The sequence below is a fragment of the Grampus griseus genome (assembly GCF_964374135.1).
Source record: "Grampus griseus genome assembly, chromosome: 1".
Classification (NCBI taxonomy): Eukaryota; Metazoa; Chordata; class Mammalia; order Artiodactyla; family Delphinidae; genus Grampus; species Grampus griseus.
This window is the reverse complement of record NC_139017.1, coordinates 115,884,003-115,911,853: the sequence shown is the minus strand read 5'-3', so window position 1 is coordinate 115,911,853 and position 27,851 is coordinate 115,884,003. Positions and strand designations below refer to the sequence as shown.

Genomic DNA, 27,851 nt, shown 5'->3' with positions numbered 1-27,851 from the left:
TCCTGGAAAGACACAGCTGTCAATTAGGAAAATCTCTACATGGAGAAGCAGGACCACTGAAAGATCTAGAAAAGAAAATCATTTAATATATTCTGGCTAATAGCAACTCCAGAGGGTCAGAGGTATAAGAATTTTGTTTTAAATTTATTAAGTCACAGCACACATCAGTATTTTTATGTATACCACTACCAGCAAATCTGTAGTTCATGGTCTCAATTTTACTTCCTCCAATCCCACCAAGTATAGCCAGTTCTAACATCTAAGGTGTTCTCAAACCTGTCAATCTCTCTATTTCTACAGCCACCAGTCAAGTTCAGGACATTCTCATCTTTTGTCTAAATTAAGGAAGAGAATCTCCAACTAGTCTCCCTGCCCTCAGCCTTGCTTTCTTCCTATCCATTCTCCATACTAATGCCAGAATGATCTTTTTCCCCCTTCACTTAATTTTTTTTCAATTACATAAAAAATATACATGAACAAATTATTATTTAAAGAATTTAACAATACTGTAGTCAGAATTAAGAGTTATCCACTCTAAACCCACTGCCTTCCTAAGGGTTGTATTGTTTAAGAAAATAGAATGATCTTTCCAAAATGCAAATTTCATGTTACTCTGCTTAAAATCCTTCAATGTTTCTCCAACATTTTAGAAGAGTTTAAACTCCTTAGCAAAATTTCCAAGGCAACTAAATAGCCTCTCACTACTCTCCAGTATGCACACTAGTCACACTCAACTAATTCACTCATTTAACTTCTCTAAATCACTTATGAGATGAAAACAGAATAGGGAAGGATGTGAGTCCATCTTGTTTACTGCTGAATCCCTAGCACTTGGCAAAGTGCCTGGAACATAAACGGATATCTCAAAATTTTGTGGCATGAATAAATGTATTTCTACTAGCCCCTCAAAAAACAGCAGAGATAACTGAATCTGAAAGGGGAAAAGAAATTTCTGATCCATATACAACAGCAACAACAAAAGAAATAGCTCTATGGATGAATGGACAAAGAAAATGTGTTCTCTCTCTCTCTAATATATACACACACACACACACAACGGAATATTATTCAGCCATAAAACAGAAAGAAATCCTGCCATTTGTGACAACATGGATGAAACCTAAGGACATTACGCTAAGTGAAATATATCAGACACAGAAAGACAAATACTATATGATCTCGCTTAAATGTAGAATCCAAAAAAGTTAAATTCACAGAAGCAAAGAATTAGAATGGAGGTTACTGAGGGTTGCCAGGGGCTGGGTGGGGTGGGGAGAGGTAGTGGTGGGCGTGGTGTCATTGGTCAAAGGGTACAAACTTTCAGTTATAAGACGAATAAGTTCTGGAGGTCTAATGTACAACACGGTAATTATAGTTAATAATACTGCATTGCATACTTGAAATTTGCTGAGAGAGCAGATGTTAAGTGTTCTTATCTCAAAAAAAAAAGATAACTATGTGAGGTGAATTTTTTTTATATCTTAAATTTTTTGTACACAAATATGTAGTTTTTATTTGTCAGTTATATCTCAGTAAATTTGGGGTGGGGAAATAGCTAGAAAAACCTCTCATCTCATATATTACCTCAAAGTATACCTGTATGTTTTTCTTCTCTATCTCTACTGAATCATAAATCTCTTGACACCAGTAACTGTGGCACACTACTTTGTATAAATGAACAGGACAAGAGCTAAACTTACTTTTATCTGTGTGCTTGAAAGTCGTGGAGCTTAAAGCTCCGAAAACCACCTTAAATATATCCTATCACCCTTTCAAAAATTAAATGAATAGAAGAATTAAATAGAATTTACCTTGAAGCCCACATGTTGCACAAATCCACTTTCAGCTTGCATTTGCTGAAGTTTCTGTTTTTTTAACTTTTTAAACTGTAATAGTTCCTTATATTCAGGTAAATTCCTATACATAATAGGAATACTTTCTTCATCCTATTGAAAAAAACAAAACACAAAACTGTTAGTTTCATAATTAAAATGAACTAGTATAAGAAATACTGATAAAGAGTATTTTTCTATTGACAAGATATTTTTCACATTTAAGAGACCCTCTGGCTTCCCTGGTGGCGCAGTGGTTGAGAGTCCGCCTGCCGATGCAGGGGACACGGGTTCGTGCCCCGGTCCGGGAAGATCCCACATGCCGCAGAGCGGCTGGGCCCGTGAGCCATGGCCGCTGAGCCTGTGCGTCTGGAGCCTGTGCTCCGCAACGGGAGAGGCCAAAGAGACCCTCAACCTTTTAGGGCTTATAGAAAATCATCACTGCTATCAGCAATATTTTAGACTAATACTTCTGGAGGGCTTCTTTTTTTTTTTTTTTTTTTTTGCGGTACGCGGGCGTCTCACTGTTGTGGCTTCTCCCTTTGCGGAGCACAGGCTCAGTGGCCATGGCTCACAGGCCCAGCCGCTCCACGGCATGCGGGATCTTTTTCTATGATCTGCAGGATCTACTTTTTCCTGATCTGCAGGAAGCTCCTCTTCTCCAATCTAACAGATTTTTAAGCTTCCTCAGGTAAATATGACATTTTCTTAACAAGCAAACTAATCTCTTCTGTTTTCTGCTCAGTACTCCCAATGATCAAGACAGTACATTCCTCTTACTCAAATGGATAAACTTAAGTTACAAAGATTATTATTTACAATAAAGAAATGAACAGTGAAAGCTATATGAATTTGAAGTTGACAGATGAATCACTAACTGCTTCCTATTTTCCCAATTTATTTGTGCTCTGCCACCCAGAATCCATTTCTTCCCTTTGCTACCTCATGACTGATCCCATGGTCACTGATTTCCACAACCCTCCTAAAAGCATCCCCAATTCATTAATCCCATGTTCCATCAATTCTCAATCCTGGACCAGACAACCCCTGCACCTCCCGTTCCTCCTGCTCTCCATGTTACGTATTCTTAACTACTATATTTATATTATATCAAGGAAACTGATGTTTATAGAAATTATAACATATGCCCAAGCTTACATAGTTAATTAGTCGCAGAGTCAAGTGATTTGAACGCAGATTTGTCCATATAACTAACCCCTTACACACCTAGCAGCCCAAGGCCTAAATCTAAGTGTTATCCTTAATTTTACACTGTCATATCTAATAAAACATAATTCTGTCACTATTTAATACTACCTAAAATCTCTCTCAAATCAGTCCTCTATAGTATCCACTCCCTCCTCTGTCTCACTGTTGCTAAAAATGGCTTCCTCGCTATCTACAGTGTCAAGCCCAAAGGCCTCAGCTGGATAATGATTCTTTACAATCTCACACTTCACCTACCTTATCTCCCACTATCTTTCATCCATTTCAAATTCTTGTCAACTAAAGATGTTAAATTATAGCTACTGCCTTCCTATGTTACCCCTGAGAAAGACAACATAAATAATGTAATAAATACGTAATACCAATAAATATGATGTAACCCAAATAATTAAATAATGTAGTAAGAAATTTTATAATAAAATGTATTAAATTTAGATATTTTAGGCAAATACAAAGAATACAAACTCTGCTAAATTTTTTAATTTGCATTTTAAGTCTAAGGGTATTATTAAATTTGGTCAACAAGATTAAGTTAGATATATGTATACATATAGCTGATTCACTCTGTTATACAGCAGAAATGAACACATTGTTAAGCAATTATACTCCAATAAAGATGTTAAAAAAAAAGTTAAATCCCCTCACACCCACTAAGATGGCTACTATCAAAATTAAAAAATAGTAATAATAATAATAAGTGTTGGCAAGGATGTAGAGAAATTGAAACTTTTGTACACTGTTGATGAGAATATAAAATGTTCTAGCCATTACTGAAAACAGTACTGTGGTTCCTCAAAAAATGAAACAGAATTACCATATGATCCAGCAATTCCACTTCTGGGTATATACCCAAAAGAATTTGAGAGCAGAGACTCCAACAGATATTTGTACACCCGTGTTCACAGCAGCATTAGTCACAACAGCCAAAAGGTGGAAGCAACCCGTGTCCACTGACAGAAGAATGGATAAATAAAATGTGGTATGCACACTCAATGGAATATTATTTGGCCGTAAAAGTGGAAATTGTGACACATTACATGATGGATGAACCTTGATGACATTATGCTAAGTGATATAAGCCAGTCACAAAAGGACAAAAACTGTATGATTCTACCTATATGAGGTACCCAGAGTAGTCAAACTCAAAGAGATAGAAAGTAGAATGGTAGTTGCCAGGAGCTAGAAGGAGGAGGGAATAGCGAGATGATGTTTACTGGATGCAGAGTTTCAGTTTTGCAAGACATAAAGAGTTCTGGAGATTCGCTGCACAATAACGTAAATGTACTTTAACACCACTGAACTGTACACTCAAAATTGGCTGAGATGGTAAATTTTCTGTTATGGGTATTCAGCACAATTAAAAATTAAAATTCCATACTATTCAGCCATCAAAAAAAAAAGATAAAATCTTGCCAGCTGTGGCAACAAGGATGGACTTTGAGGGAATTGATGCAAAGTGAAATAAGTCAGAGGAGAAAGACAAATACCGAGATTTCACTCTTATGTTCAATATTAAAAAAACATAAAATAAATAAACAAACAAATTAAAACAAAAACACACACAGGTACAGAGAACAGATTGGTGTTCTTTCCACAGAGGGGAAGAGTGGTAGGGGGAGGGAGAGATGGGTAGAGGGGGTCAAATGTATGGTGATGGATAGAAACTAGAATTTTTGGTGGTGAGCACACTGTAGTGCATATGTATTAGTTGAATTACAATGCTGTACACATGAAACATATAATGTTATAAACCAATGTTACTTTAAAATGAACAAAAAAACAAACAAATATTTTAAAAATGCTCACCCATAAACAGATTTCCTAGTTATAATCATTTTAAATTTACTTAAAGGAGAAATACTACGACCAATTTCAAGGGGGTCTAAATGGTATACAGATTGTCTCTCTAGCTACTGCTTTTCTGAAAAGAGAAACTGAAATCTATAAATTTTACACTAGAGGATTCATAAATATACATTTAAATAGCTATTTTAAAGTAATCAGAATGATGTGAACTGGTGCTCATTTAAAAATAAATAAATAAAATCAACCAAACAAAAGCTAAATCAAATTCAACCACCTATACTATATTTTGCCAATTTTCTCAAAATGTACTTCTTTTAAGCATCCCATCATCACTCCTCACCTAGCTAAGTTTTATTCATCCTTCAACGGCCAACTTGACTATCACTTCCTCGGGTCTTCCACTTAAACTCTCAATCTGAATTAAGTACCTCTAAAATAATTACAATGACACATACTTTTGAAGCATTTTTAAAATTTTGTAATTTATTGATGTGATTACACATTTATCTCCTCCCACAAAACTAAGATTTATGAGAACCCCAAGATCATAGATATTTTATTCATAACTATGGAGCTGACCTCTAGCAGAGCCTGTTACATATTAAGTGTAAATAAACATTTCTCAAATGAGTAATTCTAATAGTCACAAAATACAAAATTACACACAAATGCCATATCTTAAGACACAGCAGAATCTAGCTGTTTTTCAAAAAGACAAGTTTAAAAAGAAAAAAAAAATTTAAGAATACAGTCATTTTACAGTAGTTTCATACCAAATTATACAATCAGTGTTTGATTAATCTAGAAACAGAACAAAGGAGACTTATTTTTATCTGCTGACTTTTCATTAAAATCTCCTTTTCCAGTTACCATATATAATCAAAGTACTAAGAAAGATATAAGGCAATCTTCATGTCCTTTAAGCAAGGAATCAGAATCATGTTACTTATTGAGGAAGAATTTTAGCATAGTAAAATAAAAAATATTAACAGCAATAAAAAGGAATCTCTGAATGTAAAGTAAAATGAAATGAATTAACCTAAAAGAGCATCCAGTTGATGACAACACAGAGAGGAATTAGTCCAAGAGGATTTAAAAAGTATAATTTTACTCTATTTCTGTAGTTGGGTATATCCTAAGGCAAAAACAGTGCTACCCGGGGCTTCCCTGGTGGCGCAATGGTTGAGAGTCCACCTGCCGATGCAGGGGACATGGGTTCGTGCCCTGGTCTGCGAAGATCCCACATGCCGTGGAGCGGCTGGGACCGTGAGCCATGGCCGCTGAGCCTGAGCATCTGGAGCCTGTGCTCTGCAAAAACAGTGCTACCCAAAAAACCTGTTTTCAGGATCATATTGTTGATGGTAGTGTTAGTATTATTAAATTCTGAGACTACTGTGGGCAGTGTGAGACAAAGAAAGTAAGCATTATGTTGATGTCACTGATAACTGGAATTTTCAGCATGGGAGAAAAATGATACATATTAAAGATCAATATGGGTTAAGTAAAATTCCCACAGTCCTTAAGTTGAATTTGAAATAAAATGATGAATTTATGATGTCTTTTAATTTTAACAAATATATAACATATTTCTCAGGTCTGTCCACTATATAGGCTTAGATACAATGATCAATCCAGTAGCAAGTAACATCCTGTAACATGACAGAGCCTCCAAATACCATTTCTCAATAAAAGAAAGCAGAACTGACTCCAGGTCTGAAGCAGGAAATATACAAGATGAGCCTGGAATTTCCTTGTCCTACTGGACAGTAAGAAAGCTATAAAAGATTACTAGAGTCTTGTCAAAAGAACTCAAAATCCAGCTTAAATAGGTTACAACCAACCAATGGGCCAATTTGTACACTAATAAAGACAATAATATCAATGCACTGAAACACATTAAATATATTTTAAGTCCAACAATTCATAAGAATACAAAAATTTTCAAACCTCATGAGTCAATCTGGAGGATATCAGAGAACAAACTCATTATTTTAAAAACAAGAAAATAAAGGGAAGAATCAAGCAGTTAGCTGCGTTTTCTGTATGTAACTTAGGATAATCAAATAGTTGATGGGGGGGTTACTTTGTGAACATTCTATCAAATAAATGAAGAAAGAATTTTACTATTTTGTAACATCTAATGAGTTAATGGATCTAAGCAACAATGTATGCTATGTCAAACTGATAAAAGTATACATGAAGTAGTCCTGCCCACCCTAACAAACAAAAAAACAAATAAACCTGAATCTGATCAGTTATCTAGACCTATCAATTTATAGGAGATTCAGGGAACAGAGGAACAGATTAAATGACACCAAGGAGATACAAACAACAAAATCCACACTGAGGTAAATTCTACAAGACAAATAACCCAGTTTTTCAACAAAACAAATGTGAGAGGGGAAAACAGAAGAGAGAGAAAAGGGCGGCGGGGGGGAGGCACTACTGCAATTTATGACTGGGGAAATGTGAATTGACTGTATATCTGGATTATATAAAGAAGTACCTTTTAATAAACATGATAATGATATTTTGTAATGTCTGGAACTTGCTCCAAAATAATCCCAGACAGAAAGTTGGGTGGGTAGGAAGTACAGATGCAAATAAGATTGCCACAAACTGATAATTGTTGAAGTTGAATAATGGGTGCACATGGGTTTATTTTTGTATATGCTTGAAAGTTTCTTCATAAAAACATTTTTAAAGCCCATTGTAAAACAAGTTTGACTAGTTAATTAAAAGAAAAGAAAGCAATATTCTCTGAAGAATAGGAATAATTAGGAAATCCTGGTGCTCCCATTCTGTATCCTGATCTGTATAATACATAGATAAAGATAGATAGATAGACAGATATAAATATAGTATAAATAGATAACTTACTGATGCCTCCTCCATAGCAGTGTTCATGTGGCTACGAAAACAGGATCGGTCATCATCTTCATCCATATACACTGGTGGTTCATGGGAAGTCATGAAAGTGGAAGGTTTAAAGAGATGCTTATTAAGGGGGTGCTGTCGTCTGCTTGTTGAAGACTAAGTGAGAAAACAAATTTTTAATTGGGATAGTGGACAATCATTAAAAGAATCAAAAATATAAATGCTACTTCCTGCAAATCTGCCTAATCAGAAGGACTGCACCTCTACCCTTCAGCATACTCTTACGTGGTTGCTTTTTCTATTTTATCTGGATTTTTCAAAAGACAACAAGCCTTAAATAAAAACAAACCAAATCAACAAACAGAAATGTAGGCAGAATACCTACGTGGAATATAATGGACCATATGCTCATTATGTAGCTTATATTTGTATCCCCAACATTTATTACACTCTTGGCATTCACATGCTGAGCTCCTCTTAAGGTCGTCTTACAGATGATCAAGGAGGATGAAGTTAGCCAAAGCCAGATATAAAACTATCAAGTAAAAAGAAAATTTCCCCAACATGATGAATGTCTGAAAATAGTATCTAACACTGATTGACTGCTTACTATTTGTCAATGTCACTTAGCCCTCAAAACATTCCTGTAAAGTAGTTATTATCACTTCTAATTTAAAGGTGAAAAAACGGAGGCATGAGGAGGTTAACTTTCTTGTTCAAGGTACTGCAGCTAGGCAGTGGTAGAATCAAGATTATAAAATAGGCCTCTGTGGAGCCAAAGGCCTCCCTTTGAACCCCTATGCAGACTTCCTCTCTTCACTAACAGCACCGCCACAAAGAATAACCTCAGTCACATAGAGAACCATCATTTCATTTCAAAATTCAAACTCTAACCATGTCAGGACTTCCCTGGTGGCACAGTGGTTAAGAATCCGCCTGCCAATGCAGGGGACACAGGTTCAAGCCCTGGTCCGGGAAGATCCCACATGCCGCGGAGCAACTAAGCCCGTGCGCCACAATTACTGAGCCTGCTCTCTAGAGCCCATGAGCCACAACTACTGAACCCGCATACCACAACTGCGGAAGCCCACACTCCTAGAGCCTGTGCTCCGCAAGAAGAGAAGACACAGCAATGAGAAGCCCGCGCACCACAACAAAGAGTAGCCCCCCGCTCACCGCAACTAGGGAAAGCCTGTGCGCAGCAGCAAAGACCCAACACAGCCAAAACTAAATAAATAAATTAATTAATTAATTAAATTTATTTAAAACAAAACAAAACAAAAAACCTCTAACCACGTCTATGACTGGGCTAGATCTCTGCAGTCAAAATGTCTGTTAACTTAAAATTCAGTGCACCCAAAGAACGGAACACATTTAGGTTTCTTTAGTATTCCTTTTGTTATCATCGTCTAGTCTTAGTGGTGAAAACATAAGGTGCACAACACATCTGAAGATAACCTAGAAATCACGAAAATTAAAGCTGTTAAGTTAATGGTGGTTATCAAAGTTCCAACATTCTGAAGTTACAGGATGAACTCTACATATCTAAATAGATAATACTATATTTGGGGAGAAAAAAATCCAAAATATTTAAAACAGCTGACAAATTAAAACAAGCTTCCATAGCTTGGTAAAAAGAATAAGAACAAAATTTTTAAAACATGGAGCTATATAGACAATATTCTTAATGTAAAACAGTTAGCTTCACTAAGGAAGGGTAACAGCATTAGATCGGCTCCTAGCTTCTCTTTAGGTGAATGGTGGCAGTTGCGGGGGAGTGGAAGTACCCAGATGAATTTACCAAGTAAATGAAAGAAGGCCAATGATGTGCTTTATTTTTTTGCAATTAAAGCAAAAAATTGGCTGTAATTCTACGCAGTGTTCTATGTAGGAGAGGGACAGTAGCTTTTTCACTGTACAGAGCAGCAGAGAACAGTGGAAAAGGCTTAGGTGCAGAATCAGAAGATCAATGATTCCCAGACTTACCAGCTATATGACTAGACAATTTACTCAATGTACTTAGTTTTCTCATCTATAAAAAGGTTGTAGAACAGTACCTAGCCCAGAGCATTCAACAGTAAGAACAAAAGCTATCTATTAATATTATCATGAGTAAAGTGAAGGTGATACTACCTACACTTCTAGAATTACAGTGAGGATTAAATATCTTAATAAATATTTCTAACCTTGGATTTATATAATATATGTATAAAACAGAAATTGATTATATTTATTAAAGAATCAAACACCCTAAAAACTTTAACATCACAAAGGCCTTTTTGACATACATACAATCTAATATCTTTCAAATAGCACTCATTCACATAAACTAACCTACTCCTAAGAAAATAATGAATAATCATCATTGAAACTCACTGAGTAGCAATAATGGAATCCTACCATATATAAGAAAATGTTTAGAGTGAGTCAAATTTTAAAAATAAAATAATCGTGTTCTGATAAATATATAAACTTTTACACAGGAACTCTGACTTTGATGAATTTAATCTGAGATCTAAGGTTTACTTTTACCTATTTTCTTTTTACCTTTTTGGAGTATATATATAAGTTTGGTGTTCTGCCTGGGACTGGAATGCCAGCTTTAGTTAGTTTTATGAAATACTTCTGCACTCGGCTGGCAACCTAAGGAAACATGACAAGCCTTTTAACGTAATAAATGACAAGACATGCAGTACCAGAATAGTTTTTTAAAATAGTTTTTAAAACATACATGTGTATCTTAATGAATAGTAACAACTTAAAATCTACCATAAATCTAGAAATAATTTTAAATTGCCACCAAAGACACTTATGTTTTAAAATAGAGACAAAAAAATTGTTAAAATAAATTAAATCTGTTTGATTCCAAAGCTAAACACAGTTTCAACTTGTGAACACAAGTGCTTGTAGCATAAAAACACATCTATTAATATCAATGGGAATGTGAAGGAGAAAATTGACAGATATTTTTTTAGAAAGACAATCAGGGAATGCTGACTAAGGCACTATCACAAATCTATTAGCACAGTCTAACCAAAAAGCACAAACTGGTGCACTCATTAAACATTCAAGAGACACCAAGTCCATTACTTTTTTATTTTTAAGTAATGATCCAAAGCAGAATTATCTCAGAGTTGTTTCTAAAATCAACAGAAAAATACACAGTGTTGTTTTTTAAAACTCCACATACTATAGCACTGTGTAGCTAAATATGAAGGGGCAGGTCTACTGATTTTAGCTTCACTATCCTTCATTTAAAAAACCATCAAAAACATGCCAACAATATGGGGCTATCTCCTCAATTACCTGCTTTGCTGTCCTATTGCCCAGTTCATCTGCTATCTTCTGCCAGCGTCGAGATTCTACTTCTTCAGGAGGGTATTTCAAGAGTAGTTGTTCAAGCTTTTTCTAAGTCAACCAAAGACCAAATTTAAGAAAGTTTAATACTGAGTTTCTAAATAAATACATTCACCTTTCATCTTAAACTATAATACTCCCTCCCCAACTCTGGGGGTTAGGTCAACTAGAAATCCTCATGATAGGAAAAATTTCTAGTAAGGAATTTAAGACTTCACAAGAAAAATAAGATGAGAAAATAAACCTATGAAAGACCTTATAAAGATTTTCTATGCACTTCAGTAAAAAAAGGAAAGCACCCCCAACAAAGAAAATAATTAATTAATATGTTACACATTTTAGTGATTTCCACTGACCACTTTATCTTGCTAGACTATGTTTAGGCTTGCCACTATGGATCTGACAAAACTATGTAAATTCATTTGGATTTAGACAGAATACTAAAAGAGATCTTTTCCTCCTTTGTGTGGTCCTTCATTCAAATATTAATTTTAATATTCTGACCTATCTCCTAAATTCTCCCATAGTCCTAAGGATGCAAAACAGTCCAAATGTTGGAAATAAAAGTTTCCTGAAGCTTTTTATAAACTGATAAACTCATTATAGCTGTGGGGCTAATCCTCACATGAGATAGAGATGTGTCTCAAACCTTACCCACAAACAATCCTAGCTATATGCCAAAATGTAAGAGAACACTCTGACCTTGGCTTTGCCAGCTCCCCTCCAAACAAAAACAAGAATTCACTTTGAAGCACAGCTTTACTTGGCTCCAGGTTTTTCTGTCTCACAAAGCTGCATTACAAAAACTTTACTCCATCTGTTTCAATATCTTTTTCAATCCCCTCCCCAAAACCCAGGTTCCTTATTTAAAAATTATCCCCAAAATGGAATTCATATATTCTCAGAATGCAAAATTCTTGAAGTATGCAAAAAGGTATACAGAAACAAGTTTAAATATTTTAAATTCATGGTTAAGAGGGATTACATACAACAATATACACTTTACTCATAATACTGGCTCTAATTTTAACTGCTTTTTTTTTTTTTTTTTTTTTTTAAACCTACACAATTTAGAAATACCTATTACCTGTTCTTCAACAGTCCACAACTGGTTAAATGTTTCAGGTTTGGTATCATCACACAGGCGTCCTCTTATCATCTGCATATAAAACAAGGTTTTTGTCAGAGAGAAAAAACAAAGACTACCCTTTGATATAGCCAAATAACACACAAATTGTGAAATTTTTAATTAATTTCAAAATATGTGAGTAAATTTATTTTTTTAATGTGCACATAATTTATTGCTTACGAAATGTTTTCATGTTCTTTTATTTCATTTGGTTTTATATTCCTAGCAATCTTGAGATATAGGTGACAGCAACTTCATTTTAAAGAAAAAGAAATGTTTCTTTTTTTTTTTAATAATCATTGTTACATTGCTTATATTTTATTTGAATTACCTTTCTTTGGTAGATTGCAAATCATCTGAAAACCAAAGAATTCAAATATTTTTAACAAATCCATTTTCCAATTAGTGTCTTGTACCTCAGAAGAGTATTTCCATCCCAATCTTTTAAATAAAGCATCACATCCACCCTCACAAAGAAAAATCAAGGAAACAAAGCATGAATACACACCAGGTGCTATCTATTGTTATCTATTTATTCTTTACTTTTGAAATATGAACAGTTTTATTTCTAGCCTAAGGATGTGGGGAAACATCTTGAAGAGATCATATGTACTGATTGTTTAGGGCAGTTTTAGAAATAATAATGTATCATATATATTCTTTGCTAACAATGAGGAAATTATATGTGGAATTTTTTCCATTATAATATTTTTAATGTGCTAGTCCTTTTATTTAAGTAATAATAAAGTAATATCCTAAACGTATGTCTTGCTCATAAAATGGAGCCTAATATCAATTTTACTAAAATGTACATAATATTTTTAACTAGTTACACAGCTCAACATACCACTATCTTTATGGCTATTGTTTATTTTAAAGAAATGTTACTTTTTCATTCTGAACCCACATGTTTATTGAAGTTCATCTAACTAACAGCAGCAAGGCCAGGTTACAACCAGCAAATCCTAGTTACATTCCACTACACACAAAGAGCTCTTATTTTTAGAATAAATACTGTATTATGTGTCAGGCACTGAACTGGGCATGTTACATGTACTACTCATTATATTCCTCACAACAGCTCTACAAAATAGGGTGATATTAATCACATTTTATATAAGAGGAAACTGCAGCTTGGAGACTTTAATATAGATGACATCTGAAGTTCCACAGCTAGTAAGTGGTGGAGTTATGATTTCAACCCAGCTTTTTCTTAACTTCAAAGTTCATGTTCTCATTATACCTTCAAGTGAAAGACTGCTTGAATTTTAAGAATACAAACCAGCAAAATGTTAAAATGTTTTGTCTACAATTCAAATTTTCCTGCTCTAACACTTTATCCTGCTTACCTGAGGACGACTGTTTGAGCCTTCTGGACCATCACTCAAAGGCAACATAGAGTATGAAAGGGACTCTCCATCCTTCCTAGGATCTAAAGGACTTTTTGGTCTAGCAGGTAAACCTACTAAAAAGAAAACCACGTATAGGATTATTAAAGCAAGACTTTGTCAGGTAGTTCTCTAATTAAATTCGTATCATGTAATTTCTTACCTTTATCAAAAACTAGCTTAACTCTCCTAGTATGTCTTTTACGATTTTTAAATTCTCTTTCAAAGTTCCCAAGGCTATTGGTATATTGGTCCCATACAATCTCGGGCAATTGAACAACTCTCTGTGGATATGGAAGCCCTATATCAGCCTGGTGGGGGAAAAAAATGAAAGTGACAAACTAAGTTTAATTCAAGAAATTATCAACTACAACCAAATTTTCAGATGACTCCAAATCTAAATAATCATCAACTGAGCATTTCTACTCACTTTTTGAATCCAACAGCCAATGAAGTTAATACAGTATAAACACTAAATGGCAGAAATGATAGCCAAGTAAAGGAAAATGAACTTAACAAAACATAGGCACTATTTTTAGAGGTCTAGAGCTGAACTATATAAACATACTGTACTTTATCACTAACACACTTTAAACAGAAATAGCAAAGAAAGATTTTTATCTCTAAGAACAGCACATGAAATGTGTTTGACTGAAATATAATAGATATGACTTGATACACAGAATTCATTTTTAATGGACCCATGTGTTCCTGACTTATCCATAAAACTATTAATTATTTTCACACTATATAACTCAGCACGTGTACAAAAAAAATCACATTTTGAGAATCAAAACTACATCTTTAGTTTACTTGGAATTCAATTACTTTGCCAACCACCTTTAGAGAAGTTAATAGTTGTCATAATTACTAAAACCAGGTCATTATGATCAATCTTTTTTTTTTTTTTTTTTTTTTTGCGGTACGCGGGCCTCTCACTGTTGTGGCCTCTCCCGTTGCGGAGCACAGGCTCCGGACGCGCAGGCTCAGTGGCCATGGCTCATGGGCCTAGCCGCTCCACGGCATGTGGGATCTTCCCGGACTGGGGCACGAACCCGTGTTCCCTGCATCAGCAGGCGGACTCTCAACCGCTGCGCCACCAGGGAAGCCCATGGTCAATCTTTTGATAGGGATTTGGGTTTCATGGGTGGGTGTATTTGTCAGAACTCATATAATGGTAAAATTGGGATTTCTGAATTTCATTGTATGTAAATTTCACCTGAAAAAGTTTAAAAAAAAAATTTTAGTTAACGATATGCCTTCTGAAGTGTTTTGGTGTTAAGTGTGCATGTCTGCAACTCTGGAATGCATCAAATGCATTCCATCTTGAAATAAGATAGAATGGTGGATGGAAGAATTGCATAAACATTCAATCAAGCAAATATAATAAAATGTTAATGGTAGAATCTGGGGGTGGATGTGTGTGCTAACTATACAGTACTTTCCACTTTTTCGTCTACTTAACATTTTTCAAAATAAAACGTTGAGAAAAAAATCAGGTCATAAATTATGAAATTGGCAGGCAAAATCCACTTTGTGACACAGAATTCTTAATTTTTATTTTGCTTGTGACATATTATATTAGCACCATCATCATAATAGCACATATTAGTCTAAGGTTCAACTTTAGAAAAATTAGAACAGAGTGTCTTTTAAAATAATGATGGTAGTAATATCAAAGAAAGCTAATAAGCCATAAAGGTTCCCTGCATTCTATATACCAATATATAATCCAAGTTTCCTTAATTTCAATTAGGAGTTTTTAGATGTCCAGTAAAACAAAGAGATCACATGTCAACAACTTAACTACTCTGGTAAACCTAAAGAAAATAGACAATTTAAGCATACATGAGTTGACACAGAAAAAGTGAAAACTCAAACTTCTAAATTAAATCCAGCAGAAAATTTTCTTTCCAAGGAACATAAGTCTTTCATGATTACCAAAGTATCTGGGATTTAATACACATTTGTACATTTTTGAAAAAATTCTTAAGATAGTCAATATCACATCTCTGTTTCTGAGATAAAGTGAAAAGAAATTCAGTTCTAAACTAAACACAGAAATGGAAAACCAGCAAATAACCAACCACATACATATCTAGTAAATGTGCATAACTGCATCTTTTTGCCCACCCAAGAACATGAATAAAATGCGATTAAGGTTAAAACACCATCTGTTTTAGTTGAATCAATGATAAGTAAACACTGTAAGTACTGTATCTTTTTGCACCAGCAAATTGTTTCATGACAGCAGTGCAGAATCAATAAACACCTAAGTGGGCCCACTATAACACAGAGGGTACAATAGGGTTCTAAAAACTCTAGAAGGTTTAACAAATCAATATGTAGATCCTACGTCTATTATGATATTCAGTGTTCTGAAAGCAGAGAAAGGAATGCTTGCCAAGTAAATAACATAACTAGAAAAATCCAAATCCAAACAATAATCATCTAAATAAAATGAAGTCCCCAGGGCTGTTCCCTCAACACCTGGTAGACCACTTCTGTGACTCATTAAAAACTAGTAACTAATAACTAAATTTTTCATACTGAACAGGCTAAATTTTTGTGTTGTTTAAGGTGAAAAAGAGGATTCTTTTTCATAGTTTTTCAGTTTTAATCTTTTCAGACAATGCTGATTAATATTTGCCTCTCAAATTTACTGAATAATTAGTGGGCCCCTAATTCAAGACACATACTATGGCACAAATGCACATCTAGATTATCTCCATGTTTACACACTAAGAAAGTTATAAAAACTTGAATCACTTTCAAATGGTTAACTGCTTAAATATGAAAGTTATGTTTTAAGGAAAAAATAAAATTATAAGGAATTTTACACTAAAATAAAAGAACATTTCAAAATTAAGTAAAATTTATATACCTCATTCTCATAGACTTGGCAACCATAACCTTAAAGACATTTAAAATATAGTTTTTGTTTGTATCACCATTGTTTTCTATCTCACTACGTTCAGAGTTAGAAAAGTAACTCTAAACTGAGCAGTAAATAAATACTAAAGTATTTTTTCTTTTAGCTTCAACAACCTTGAAGTCCTGAAAGCAAAACAGGGAAAATATTTTTAAGATGGGGAAGGAAGAAAGTAACAGAAAAAGACTGTAAAAATGGCTAGGAACAGGACATCAAGTTTCTAAACACACATCCAATTAAAGCTCCTAGCTATCTTCATTGAGGTATATTTTATTGTGTGTTTGGTGGGGGTGAAGGAAGGCAGTATTCTGCCTTCAGTAATATGGGTTAATTACAGAAGGGGAAAAAAATTAAACATTTAAACAAGTATATAATCATATAAAAAGAATAAACCAAGTTATTACCAAATACATCTCAATAAATCTTAAAAGTTGCTCAATATATACCTTCTTCTGGAGTTTTTCCACAAATCCAATGGGATTTTTTAGTGCTTCTCTCTGATGTCTGCCTAAGCTTTCAAGGTCCTGGACTGCTTGAGAACGTTGAGCCTCGAGTACAGCAATCGTCTGTAACAGTCTCTGATAACTACAGAGACAAAAAAAAAAAAGCCCTCACTAAAATTTTCTAGTTACAACAATAAATAAAAACTGAGTTCAAGCCGTGATCTACTATTAAGTCACACAGTCTTTGTAAAGTTACCTGAAAGAGTTTTAGTAAAACATATTACTGGGAATAAATGAGGTCTTCCTGAGTTACGAAGTACCTAGTCAGAAAATAGCAGTTAGAGAAAGCAAAGCCTTATTCTCCCATCTAAAGTTCTTAATTCTTGAACCGGAACAAGTACAGAAAGTCAGAAAGCAAGCATCTTGACTTTCCAGCAATCCAAGTCATTAAGAAACAGCTAAATTTAAAAAAAAAAAATTTTTTTTAAATCGTAAGATTTTTAGCACCAGGAGGGATCACCAAATTCAGTCCCTCTGTTGTACTCTGTTGGAATAAGAAATCTGAGGCAAATTTTCTTGACCAGAGTTACAAGAAACTGTCACATAATTCAGACATGATCTTAGTTGGCATGGTTCTCATTTGCTCTTTCTGTTATACCTCCATTCTAGAGGAAGTTTACTTCCCTGTCAATTCTTAAGTATTAAACATTTTTACAGAAGAAAAGACTCAAAGATATTTCTTACTTCCCTGCCTATAACAGTCTATTTAGCACAGCTAACATAGAATTTTACCCACACAAACCTACTATCTGTTCATATTCTCCTCCCCCCAACCCCAGTTCAAATTGTCCTGCCTCTCTAATGTCTAATTTCACATATCAATACACATAAGGAAACACGTTAGCACAAAACCCCTGAATACTCGAATGCATTTTGCAAAAGAACCAAGAACAAATCACTCCAAGTTCACTTCAAAATAAGTCACTAGGTCTTTAAAATATTAGTGAAGCACAATTTTTCTTTATGGCTTTCAATAAATTTCATTCTGTTTCCCAACAGACTATAAACTCCATAATGGCAAACACATCTGAAAAGTCCACTGTTTTGTTTATTCAGTGTGCAGCACACTTCCCAACATATAGATGCTCAGTAAATATTCTTTGAATGAACAAATGGACAGATGTTCTGTGCAATCAAAAGTATACTGAAACTTTTAAGTCCGGAAGTTAGCAAACAAGCAGAAATTTCAAGGGTAAAACAATGCAATTTTGATGTTCATGGCCATGGCGTAACTGCAACATGACATTCTCTATTAGAACACCGTTTCAGCCCCCTGCCTAAAACATATTCTTATTCTCAAGTCCCTTGTTAACTAATCCCTGATGAGATGTTTAATAATCAAGGTAAAAACTCCTAACACTGAAGGGTAAGGCTTCTCTCAAGCTAGTGATACTTCATTCAAAAGTTAGAACTGAATTGGAAACCAAGGGCTGTACTAAGTTACTCCTGGATCAGTTACAGAGGTTAAGCCTAAACTCACCTTCACTCTGCCTCTGTTTGCTTTGAGGTGTATGGCGTGTACAAACCTTGACCGTGCTGGTGTTTTCTTACCAGGCAGGCTCACCCACGCTCAATCTTAGGGTGATTGTACTGAGTCAGGTAGAACCTAACCCCTCTATAATATTCTTAATTGCCATATTTCACCTTCAGAATACCTACCCCATGTAGCTGAATAACCAAAGACTTACATGGTGTCTCTGTGATGACTGACCCCTGCTTTAAATAGGACACACTTCTGTATCATCAATATGAAAATGATTATGAGTCTATTAAACTTGCAGCAAACTACTGTAAGCAAGTAACAATTAATGAGGCACAAGTAAGAACAGAGTTATAGGGAAAAACAAGCAGAGGCTTGAAAAAAGTGCTACAGTCAGTCACTGCCACTGGGAAGAAAGGCCTCTATTTGAAGTCAGTAAATTATAACAATTTTTACTGTATGTAAATTATTCCACAATGATTCTGACTTTAAAAAATAATTCCAACAGAGATTACAAAGAAAGTATAACTCTTCACTCCCTATTTTGCTTCTCTTCAATCAAGATTAAATGATTAGCAAATTGAAAGACCTAATATATACATTGGTAAAGACTTAAAAGTCCAGAATAAGTAAAAAGACTGTAAGAAGATAGTGAATTTAAGTCTTCTAGGCCAGCTAATTTGAATAATTTCCTATTCAGAGATTTTACCAATAAGATTATCATACATATCCCTAAGCAGAGATGGAGAAAATAAAAAACTGGCATGACATCTAAAAAACAGTATAATACAGACAAATCTAATTTCAATCCTACCCATCCACTCACTTCACCTCTAAAAGCAAACCACTGGAATCTGACCCAGGCATCAATTGAGGCAAGATTCATCTGTTCATTAATTTAGGCACTATCCTTAAAAGCTTCAGTAATTATCAAAGTAAATCAGGAACAGAGCTTAGGTATAACAGAGGATCTACCACTACACCAGAGAAGGAGTAAAGGAACTGGATGGGAACGAATGGGACAGGACTGCCATGTTGTGGGGGATGGAGGATGGGCATGTGAATGGCCAGAATGGGCATACCATTCTGTCCACTTTTTTGTATGCTTGAAGTTCTCCACAATGAGTTAAAAAGAAAACTCCAATTTGAGTTCAAATTAACGGTGATGTGACCACTGTACTCTTCCTGGGCTAGTCGGATCATACTCGCTACTGTATTCAGCTCTGCTTTGAGAGACAAACAGGTTCATGACCACACAAGATGGATGGGAGACTATGTAATATGAAATAACAAATAGTGTCAAACATTTACTGTATGTGTACTATATATATTATACAATGTGCAATTAGTCAATTCTCATAATCAACTTACAAGATAGGTACCATTACCCTTATTTCACAGATAAGTAAACCAAGGCACAGATCATGCCAGCCATTTGTTCCATAATGTGATGTGAGGAATAATTAGCCAAGAAATGGGAACCTGCAATAAAATATTATTTCAATCTTTATGTAACATGCAGTTACGTGGAAGAGAAAATAGACTTGTTTTATAATGTACAAAGGGGCAAACTAGAATCAAATTGTGATAAGGCACAATATGAAGAAAAACCTCTCAGTCAAAACCAATAAAAGATGGTAGGACAGTGCCCAATCACCATAGATGTTCACAGAGATATTTAAAGGAAATTCAAGCATTAAAAAATCCTGAAGGGCTTCCCTGGTGCCGCAGCGGTTGAGAGTCCGCCTGCCGATGCAGGGGACACGGGTTCGTGCTCCGGTCCAGGAAGATCCCACGTGCCACGGAGCGGCTGGGCCCGTGAGCCATGGCCGCTGGGCCTGCGCGTCCGGAGCCTGTGCTCCGCAATGGGAGAGGCCACAACAGTGAGAGGCCCACGTATAGCAAAAAAAAAAAAAAAAAAAAAAAATCCTGAAACTCTTTTACTCCAGTAAAACATGCTGCTTTCAATTCTGCTATTCACTGAACCAAGCAAGAGGATGGAAAGACTGGGGAAAAAAAAAAGTATACACTTTTACATGAATGCAAGTAGAGTACAGCTTCCCCACATGGACAACTCTGTATTAAATCTATCAAAATTATTTTTTATCTATTTCTAAAGCTGAATCCAATGCAAAGAACAGCAAGCTTAGCTGTGGCAGATAATTGTTAATTTTATTTCTGTTTCATGTCTTCAACATAAAAAGAATTTTAGCTTGTATACTGAGGAATCACATTTGACTAAAATAGAAATACTCTTCAAATCTACATCAAAGTTACTTTCACTACCTTTCACTCTCCAAGCCTTCCTGAATTCTTTACTCACTTCTGTGAATTTTAAAACATTTATATGAAAGTATATTTGTAAAAATACTGATGTCTGAAAGAGGATACCAAGAATTAACAATCTAGAAGTTTAATTGTATTCTCCAATTTCTAGGCAGTGATATTACACACACTATGAGACAGTGAGAGTGAGAGAGAGAGAGAGAGAGGAGAAAGATTTTATTTCCAAGCAAGCCAGAATCTTTTTCAAGGAGTCAGATTTCAATTCTATTGTGGAAGGTTACATGGCATTTGTAATTTTAAAAAACTAATGGGGAAACTATTTATTTATTTATTTTTGGCTGCATTGGGTCTTCATTGCTGCACATGGGCTTTCTCTAGTTGCAGCAAGCAGGGGCTACTCTTCGTTGTGTGTGGGCTTCTCTTGTTGTGGAGCATTGGCTCTAGGCACATGGGCTTCAGTAGTTGTGGCACACAGGCTCAGCAGTTGTGGCACACGGGCTTAGTTGCTCTGCGGCATGTGGGATCTTCCCAGACCAGGGCTCAAACCCGTATCCCCTGCACTGGTAGGTGGATTCCTAACCACTGTGCCACCATGGAAGTCCCTGGGGAAACATTTTAAAAAATCTAAACTGAGGGTTATTCTGCCCCTAAAATTGGCTTGATTATTCAGTCATTAAATAGTGTCACTAAAGACCTCACCAAAAAAAAAAAAAGGAAAGGAAAAAAAAAAGAAAGCTATTCTAGATCAGAAGTCTACAACCTATGGTCTGCCTGTTTTTTTAAATAAAGTTTTATTGGAACATACCTATACTCATTTGTTTACACAATGTCTATGGCTGTTTTCTAGCTACAATGACAGAGTGGAGTAGCTGTAAAGTGGAGTTGATCCCCAAAGCTTAAAATATTACTATCTGCGCCTTTAGGGAAAAGTCTGCAAGGCCCTGCTCTAGATCAAAAGATACAGAGACATGACAATCAAATGTAATGCATAATCTGAGATTAGCTCCCACAGCGGGAAAACGGACATTTGGGTGTATAGATGGAAAATTTTTAATATATTGCTGTTTGTATCAGTGCCAAACTGGTGTAATAAGGTAGTTAAGGTTATGTAGGAGAACGTCCTTGTTTTTAGGAGACATATACTAACATATACGGGTGATAAGTCTACAACACACTTTAAAACAGCTTAGCAGGCACTCCTCTGGTGGTCCAGTGTCTGTGCTCCCAATGCAGGGGGCCTGGGTTCAATCCCTGGTCAGGGAACTAGATCCCACATGCCACAACTAAGATTTTGCATGTCACAACTAAAAGATTCTGCATGCCGCAACGAAGATCCCACGGGCCTCAACTAAGACTTGGCGTAGCCAAATTAACTAACTAATTAATTAATTAATTAAAACCCGGCTTAGCAAAAAGAAAAGTTTTATAGTATATGAGGTGGGAACGAAGATGAGGGGGAAAGAGTAGCATGATTATTATTAGCTGGAACACTAAGCTTGATTAAACACACCGAAAAAAACTAGAGGAAGTAACATGACATAATAATAAATCTATTAGTTTATACTGTAAGAAGAAAAGGAAAAGGGGTATAGGAAAAACTTACAATCAGATGACTTAACAAATGTTTTCACATGTGTGCACAAATGCACTCTTGTATGCATTGTGAGTAGAAGGAAATAAGAAAAAGAAGAGCAAGATTTATTGTAGATTTTATTTTCAATAGGACAAAGTTATGTAAAGCAAATTGGTTCTCAAAAATAACAGTAACATTTTAACAAAATTTTAAACAATAACAAATTTCATCATAGCAATCTACCAGGGTAAAACAACTGAGGGAGGAGCCTCAATTTCCTCTAACTATACCATTATCTTAACTAAGTGTGGCATTTTCCACTGTCTGCAAAATATTGAGCTCACCATGTATATACATGATTGAACAGAAATTACTTTCATGAAAGTAGAACACATGGTTTTTAAAATTATTGTCTTCCTTCACGAAGGATTTGAAACACTAAAACTACAGGATTTTCAAATTCAATAATTCACAAATGGTCTCTCTCACTTTTCATTAAAGAATGATCAAAAAGACTTTTATGAAATTCTGTGTTAAGACAGAAACTAACACCTCAGCTCCTGACAGTACGTCTTTCCAGATATAAAGATCAACCCTGTATTGAAAACAACTAAAAATGCTGAATTAAAAACAAATAAAGAGGGACTTCCCTGGTGGTACAGTGGTTAAGAATCCGCCCACCAGTGCAGGGGACACGGGGTTTGAGCCCTGGTCCGGTAAGATCCCACATGTCACGGAGCAACTAAGCCCGTGCAGCATGACTACTGAGCCTGTGCTCTAGAGCCTGGGAGCCTCAACTACTGGGCCCACGCACCACAACTATTGAAGCCCGTGTGCCGAGAGCCCATGCTCCACAACAAGAGAATCCACCACGATGAGAAGTCAACTCACAGCAACGAAGAGTAGACCCTGCTCACCGCAACTAGAGAAAGCCCATGCGCAGCAACAAAGACCCAACACAGCCAAAAATTTAAAAAAAAAATTAATAAAATAAATAAATAAAAACAAATAAAGAAAAAACCGTGTACTTTTTTAATTTTAAAAGCATAGAAGGGGCTTCCCTGGTGGCGCAGTGGTTGAGAGTTCGCCTGCCGATGCAGGGGACACGGGTTCATGCCCCGGTCTGGGAAGATTCCATATGCCGCGGAGCGGCTGGGCCCGTGAGCCATGGCCGTTGAGCCTGTGCTCCGCAATGGGAGAGGCCACAACAGTGAGAGGCCCGCGTACCGTCAAAAAAAAAAAAAAAAAAAAAGGCATTTCCCTTAAGGTTTCATCAATATCCTGAAGATACAGTCATTCTTTCAATGGTCTCTACAATAAAAGTTATCAGATTTCTCTTTTCCGAGTCTATCTTAGTACCTGGAAACTGGCCTAGGATAGATCTAGATTGGAGTCTGCAATCTCTGTCTACAATACTTTAACAACAACAACAAAAAAAAGCATGACAGTTAAGCTATATTTTCCTTGTCTCATCACTTTTTGTTTTATTTGGGTCTAACTTAAATAGAAGGTTTAAACAAGCTTCATACATATTTCTATACTCTGATGCCAAAGTACGGTTTTTAACATAGTTTTTCTTAGTTACAAATACCTGAAGAAGCAGCATGATTTCATTCTGTTTTCATTAACTCATTCACCTCCTATGCTAAAGTACTGCATTAAACACTCGGGATACAAAGGGCCTTTTCCTATCAGAGGTATCAGTCAAGGGGGCAACACAAATAAGTAAACAGCCAATTACAATATGGGGTATGAGTGTTGTAAAGAGGAATGCACACAATATAGGAGGGCTTTAAACAGAGGTCTCTGAGGGTCAGGAAAGCTTCCCCAAAGAAGTTCAGCTGAGACCAGAAAGAAGAAAGGGAATTAGCTGGGGAAGAGGTGTAGAAGGGAAGAAGAGTTCAAGAATTTTTCCAACCAAACAGAAGGAACATTATGCAGAAATGCTTCTAGGCAAAGCACAGAACCTAAGACCAGAAAAGAGGTTTGGTACGACTGGGAGTGAAGACAGAGTTGAGGCTCGAGAGGAAGAATGGGATCAATTACACACGGGTCTGTAAAGTCAAGACTGAACTTGATTTTAAGGGCAATGGGAAGCTCTGGAGGAGTTTTAAGCTGAAGGAAAAAAATGTTGCTTTTTACAAAAACCGTTCACACCAGAACAAGGAGAATGGATTAGAGTGGAGCAAGACTCCAGAAGCAGACCAATTAATTAGCTCTTGTTGTACTAACCAAGAGGAAAGACAGACTGTATTAAGGTAGTGGGCATGGAGAAAGAATGAGGTGAGTAGGTAATTTGAGAGATTTATATGGTAGGTTCTATAGCACTTGGTGACTGCCTGGACAAAAGAAATATTAAAAAAGAAAAAAATTTCAAGAAGGAGGGCCAGTGAAGCCAACTTCTAATTTAAAAAAAAATCTAAGGTAAAAGGCTATGTCCACTAGATTTCACACAAGGAAATCATTAGTAAGTCACTTCAGTGGCGTGCTGGGAGGTTTAAGCTAGACTTCAATACTTTAGGATTGAGTGAAAAGTTAACAAAGGAGAAATGGGAAATATAATCAATTTAATCAAGAAATTTAGCTGTGAAGGGGAGAAAGTAAGTAGTTGAAAGGTATTTGGGAAATGAAAAGATAATCTTTAAATCAGAAAAGACTTAAGCATGTTTAAATGCAGATGGGAAAGGGACCATTAGAAAGGTTGATTCTGGGGCTTCCCTGGTGGTGCAGTGGTAGGGAGTCTGCCTGCCAATGCAGGGGACGCGGGTTCGTGCCCCGGTCCGGGAGGATCCCACATGCCACGGAGCGGCTGGGCCCGTGAGCCATGGCCGCTGAACCTGCGCGTCCGGAGCCTGTGCTCCGCAACGGGAGAGGCCACGGCAGTGAGAGGCCCGCGTACCGCAAAAAAAAAAGAAAAAGAAAAAGAAAAAAAAAAAAGATCTATAGCCGTGAATCAGTGTGATACACCACATCAACAAATTGAACAATAAAAACTACATAACCATCTCAACAGATGGAGAAAAAGCTTTTGACAAAATTCAATACCCATTTATAAAGACTCTCCAGAAAGTGGGCATAGAGGGAACATACCTCAACATAATAAAGGCCATATATGACAAACCTAGAGCTAACATCATACTCAATGGTGAAAAGCTGAAAGCATCTCCTCTAAGATCAGGAACAAGACAAGGGTGCCCACTCTGACCACTTTTATTCAACACAGTTTTGGAAGTCCTAGCCATGGCAACCAGAGAAGAAAAAGAAATAAGAGAAATCCAAATTGGAAAGAAGAAGTAAAACTGTCACTGTTTGCAGATGACATGACAGTATATACAAAGAAAACCCTACAGATGCTACCAGAAAACTACTAGAGCTCATCAATGAATTCGGTCAAGCTGCAGGATACAAAATTAATACACAGAAATCTGTTGCATTTCTATACACTAACAACAAAAAGACTGAAAGAGAAATTAAAGAAACAATCCCATTTACTGTCACATCAAAAAGAATAAAATACCTAGGAATAAACCTAAGGAGACAAAAGACTTGTACAGTACTCTGAAAACTATAAGACGCTGATGAAAGAAACTGAAGATGACACAAACAGACAGAACGATATACCATGTTCTTGGATTGGAAGAATCAACATTGTTAAAATGACTATACTACCCGAGGCAATCTACAGATTCAATGCAAATCTATCAAATTACCAATGGCATTTTTCACAGAACTAGAAAAAAAAATCTTAAAATTTGTATGGAGACACAGAAGACCCCGAATAGCCAAGGCAATCTTGAGAAAGAAAAACGGAGCTGGAGGAATCAGGCTCCCTGACTTCAGTCTATACTACAAAACTACAGTCATCAAAACAGTATGGTACTGGCACCAAAACAGTAATATAGATCAATGGAACAGGATAGAAAGCCCAGAAATAAACCCACACACCTATGGTCAATCTATGACAAAGAGGTAAGACTATACAATGGAGGAAAGACAGTCTCTTCAATAAATGGTGCTGGGAAAACTGGACAGCTACATGTTAAAAAATAAAATTAGAACATTTGTTCACAGCATACAAAAATAAACTCAAAAGGGATTACAGATCTAAATGTAAGACCAGATACTATAAAACTCTTAGAGGAAACAAAAGCAGAACACTCTTTGACATGGATCACAGCAAGATCTTTTTCGATCTGTCTCCTAGAGTAATGGAAATAAAAACAAAAATAAACAAATGGGACCTAATTAAACCTAAGAGCTTTCGCACAGCAAAGAAAACCATAAACAAGACAAAAGACAACCCACAGAATGGGAGAAAATATATGCAAACAATGCGACCGACAAGAGATTAGTCTCAAAAATTTACAAACAACTCATGTGGATCAACGTCAAAAAAGACAAACAACCCAATCAAAAAATGGGCAGGAGACCTAAACAGACATTTCTCCAAAAAAAACACATAAAGATGGCTAAGAGGCATGTGAAAAGATGCTCAACATCATTAATTATTTGAGAAATGCAAATCAAAACTATAATGAGGGGACTTCCCTGGTGGCGCAATGGATAAGACTCTGCGCTTCCAATGCAGGGGGCCTGGGTTCGACCCCTGGTCAGGGAACTAGATCCCTCATGTATGCCACAACTAAGACTTTGCATGCCACAACTAAGGAGCCCATGTGTCACAACTTAGGAGCTCACGAGCCACAACTAAGGTGCCCTGGAGCTGCAACTAAGGAGGAGCCCACCTGCCACAACTAAGGAGCCCACATGCTGCAACTAAGGAGCCAACAAGCCACAACTAAGGAGCCCACCTGCTGTAACTAAGACCTGGTGCAACCAAACAAATAAATAAATCTTAAAAAAAAACACACACACACAATGAGCTATCACCTCACACCAGTCAGAATGGCCATCATCAAAAAATCTACATACAAGGGCTTCCCTGGTGGCGCAGTGGTTAAGAATCTGCCTGCCAATGCAGGGGACATGGGTTCGATCCCTGTCCAGGAAGATCCCACATGCCGTGGAGCAACTAAGCCTGTGCGCCACAACTACTGAGCCTGTGCTCTAGAGCCCGCAAGCCACAACTACTGAAGCCCACATGCCTAGAGCCCGTGCTCTGCAACAAGAGAAGACACTGCAATGAGAAGCCCGCGCACCACAAGGAAGAGTAGCCCCCACTTGCTGCAACTAGAGAAAGCCGGCATGCAGCAACGAAGACCCAATGCAGTCAAAAAAAAAAAACAAAAAACAAAAAACAAAACCTATAAACAATATGCTGGAGACAGTGTGGAGAAAAGGGAATCCCCCTACACTGTTGGTAAGAATGTAAATTGGTATAGCCACTATGGAGAACAATATGGAGGCCCCTTCAAAAACTAAAAATAGAGCTACCATATGAGTCAGTAATCCCACACCTGGGCATATATCTGGAAAATAATATGGTTCAAAAGAATATATG

The 27,851-nt window shown here is 36.2% G+C and overlaps 1 protein-coding gene across 2 annotated transcripts in view; it reads right to left on the bottom strand.

The window, feature by feature from the left end:
- ZZZ3 (zinc finger ZZ-type containing 3) overlaps positions 1-27,851 on the bottom strand; it is a 102,643-nt gene that overhangs the window by 2,634 nt on the left and 72,158 nt on the right. The window contains exons 5-12 of one of the 2 annotated variants that reach the window (XM_082678310.1): positions 16,995-17,133; positions 13,780-13,927; positions 13,578-13,693; positions 12,187-12,258; positions 11,049-11,150; positions 10,290-10,385; positions 7,746-7,898; positions 1,812-1,946 (exon numbers count right to left, since the gene is read on the bottom strand). In XM_082678310.1, coding sequence (XP_082534436.1) covers positions 1,812-1,946; positions 7,746-7,898; positions 10,290-10,385; positions 11,049-11,150; positions 12,187-12,258; positions 13,578-13,693; positions 13,780-13,927; positions 16,995-17,133 — 961 coding nt within the window. The remainder of the gene's footprint in view (positions 1-1,811; positions 1,947-7,745; positions 7,899-10,289; positions 10,386-11,048; positions 11,151-12,186; positions 12,259-13,577; positions 13,694-13,779; positions 13,928-16,994; positions 17,134-27,851) is intronic. The other variant, XM_082678311.1, reaches the window with a different exon arrangement.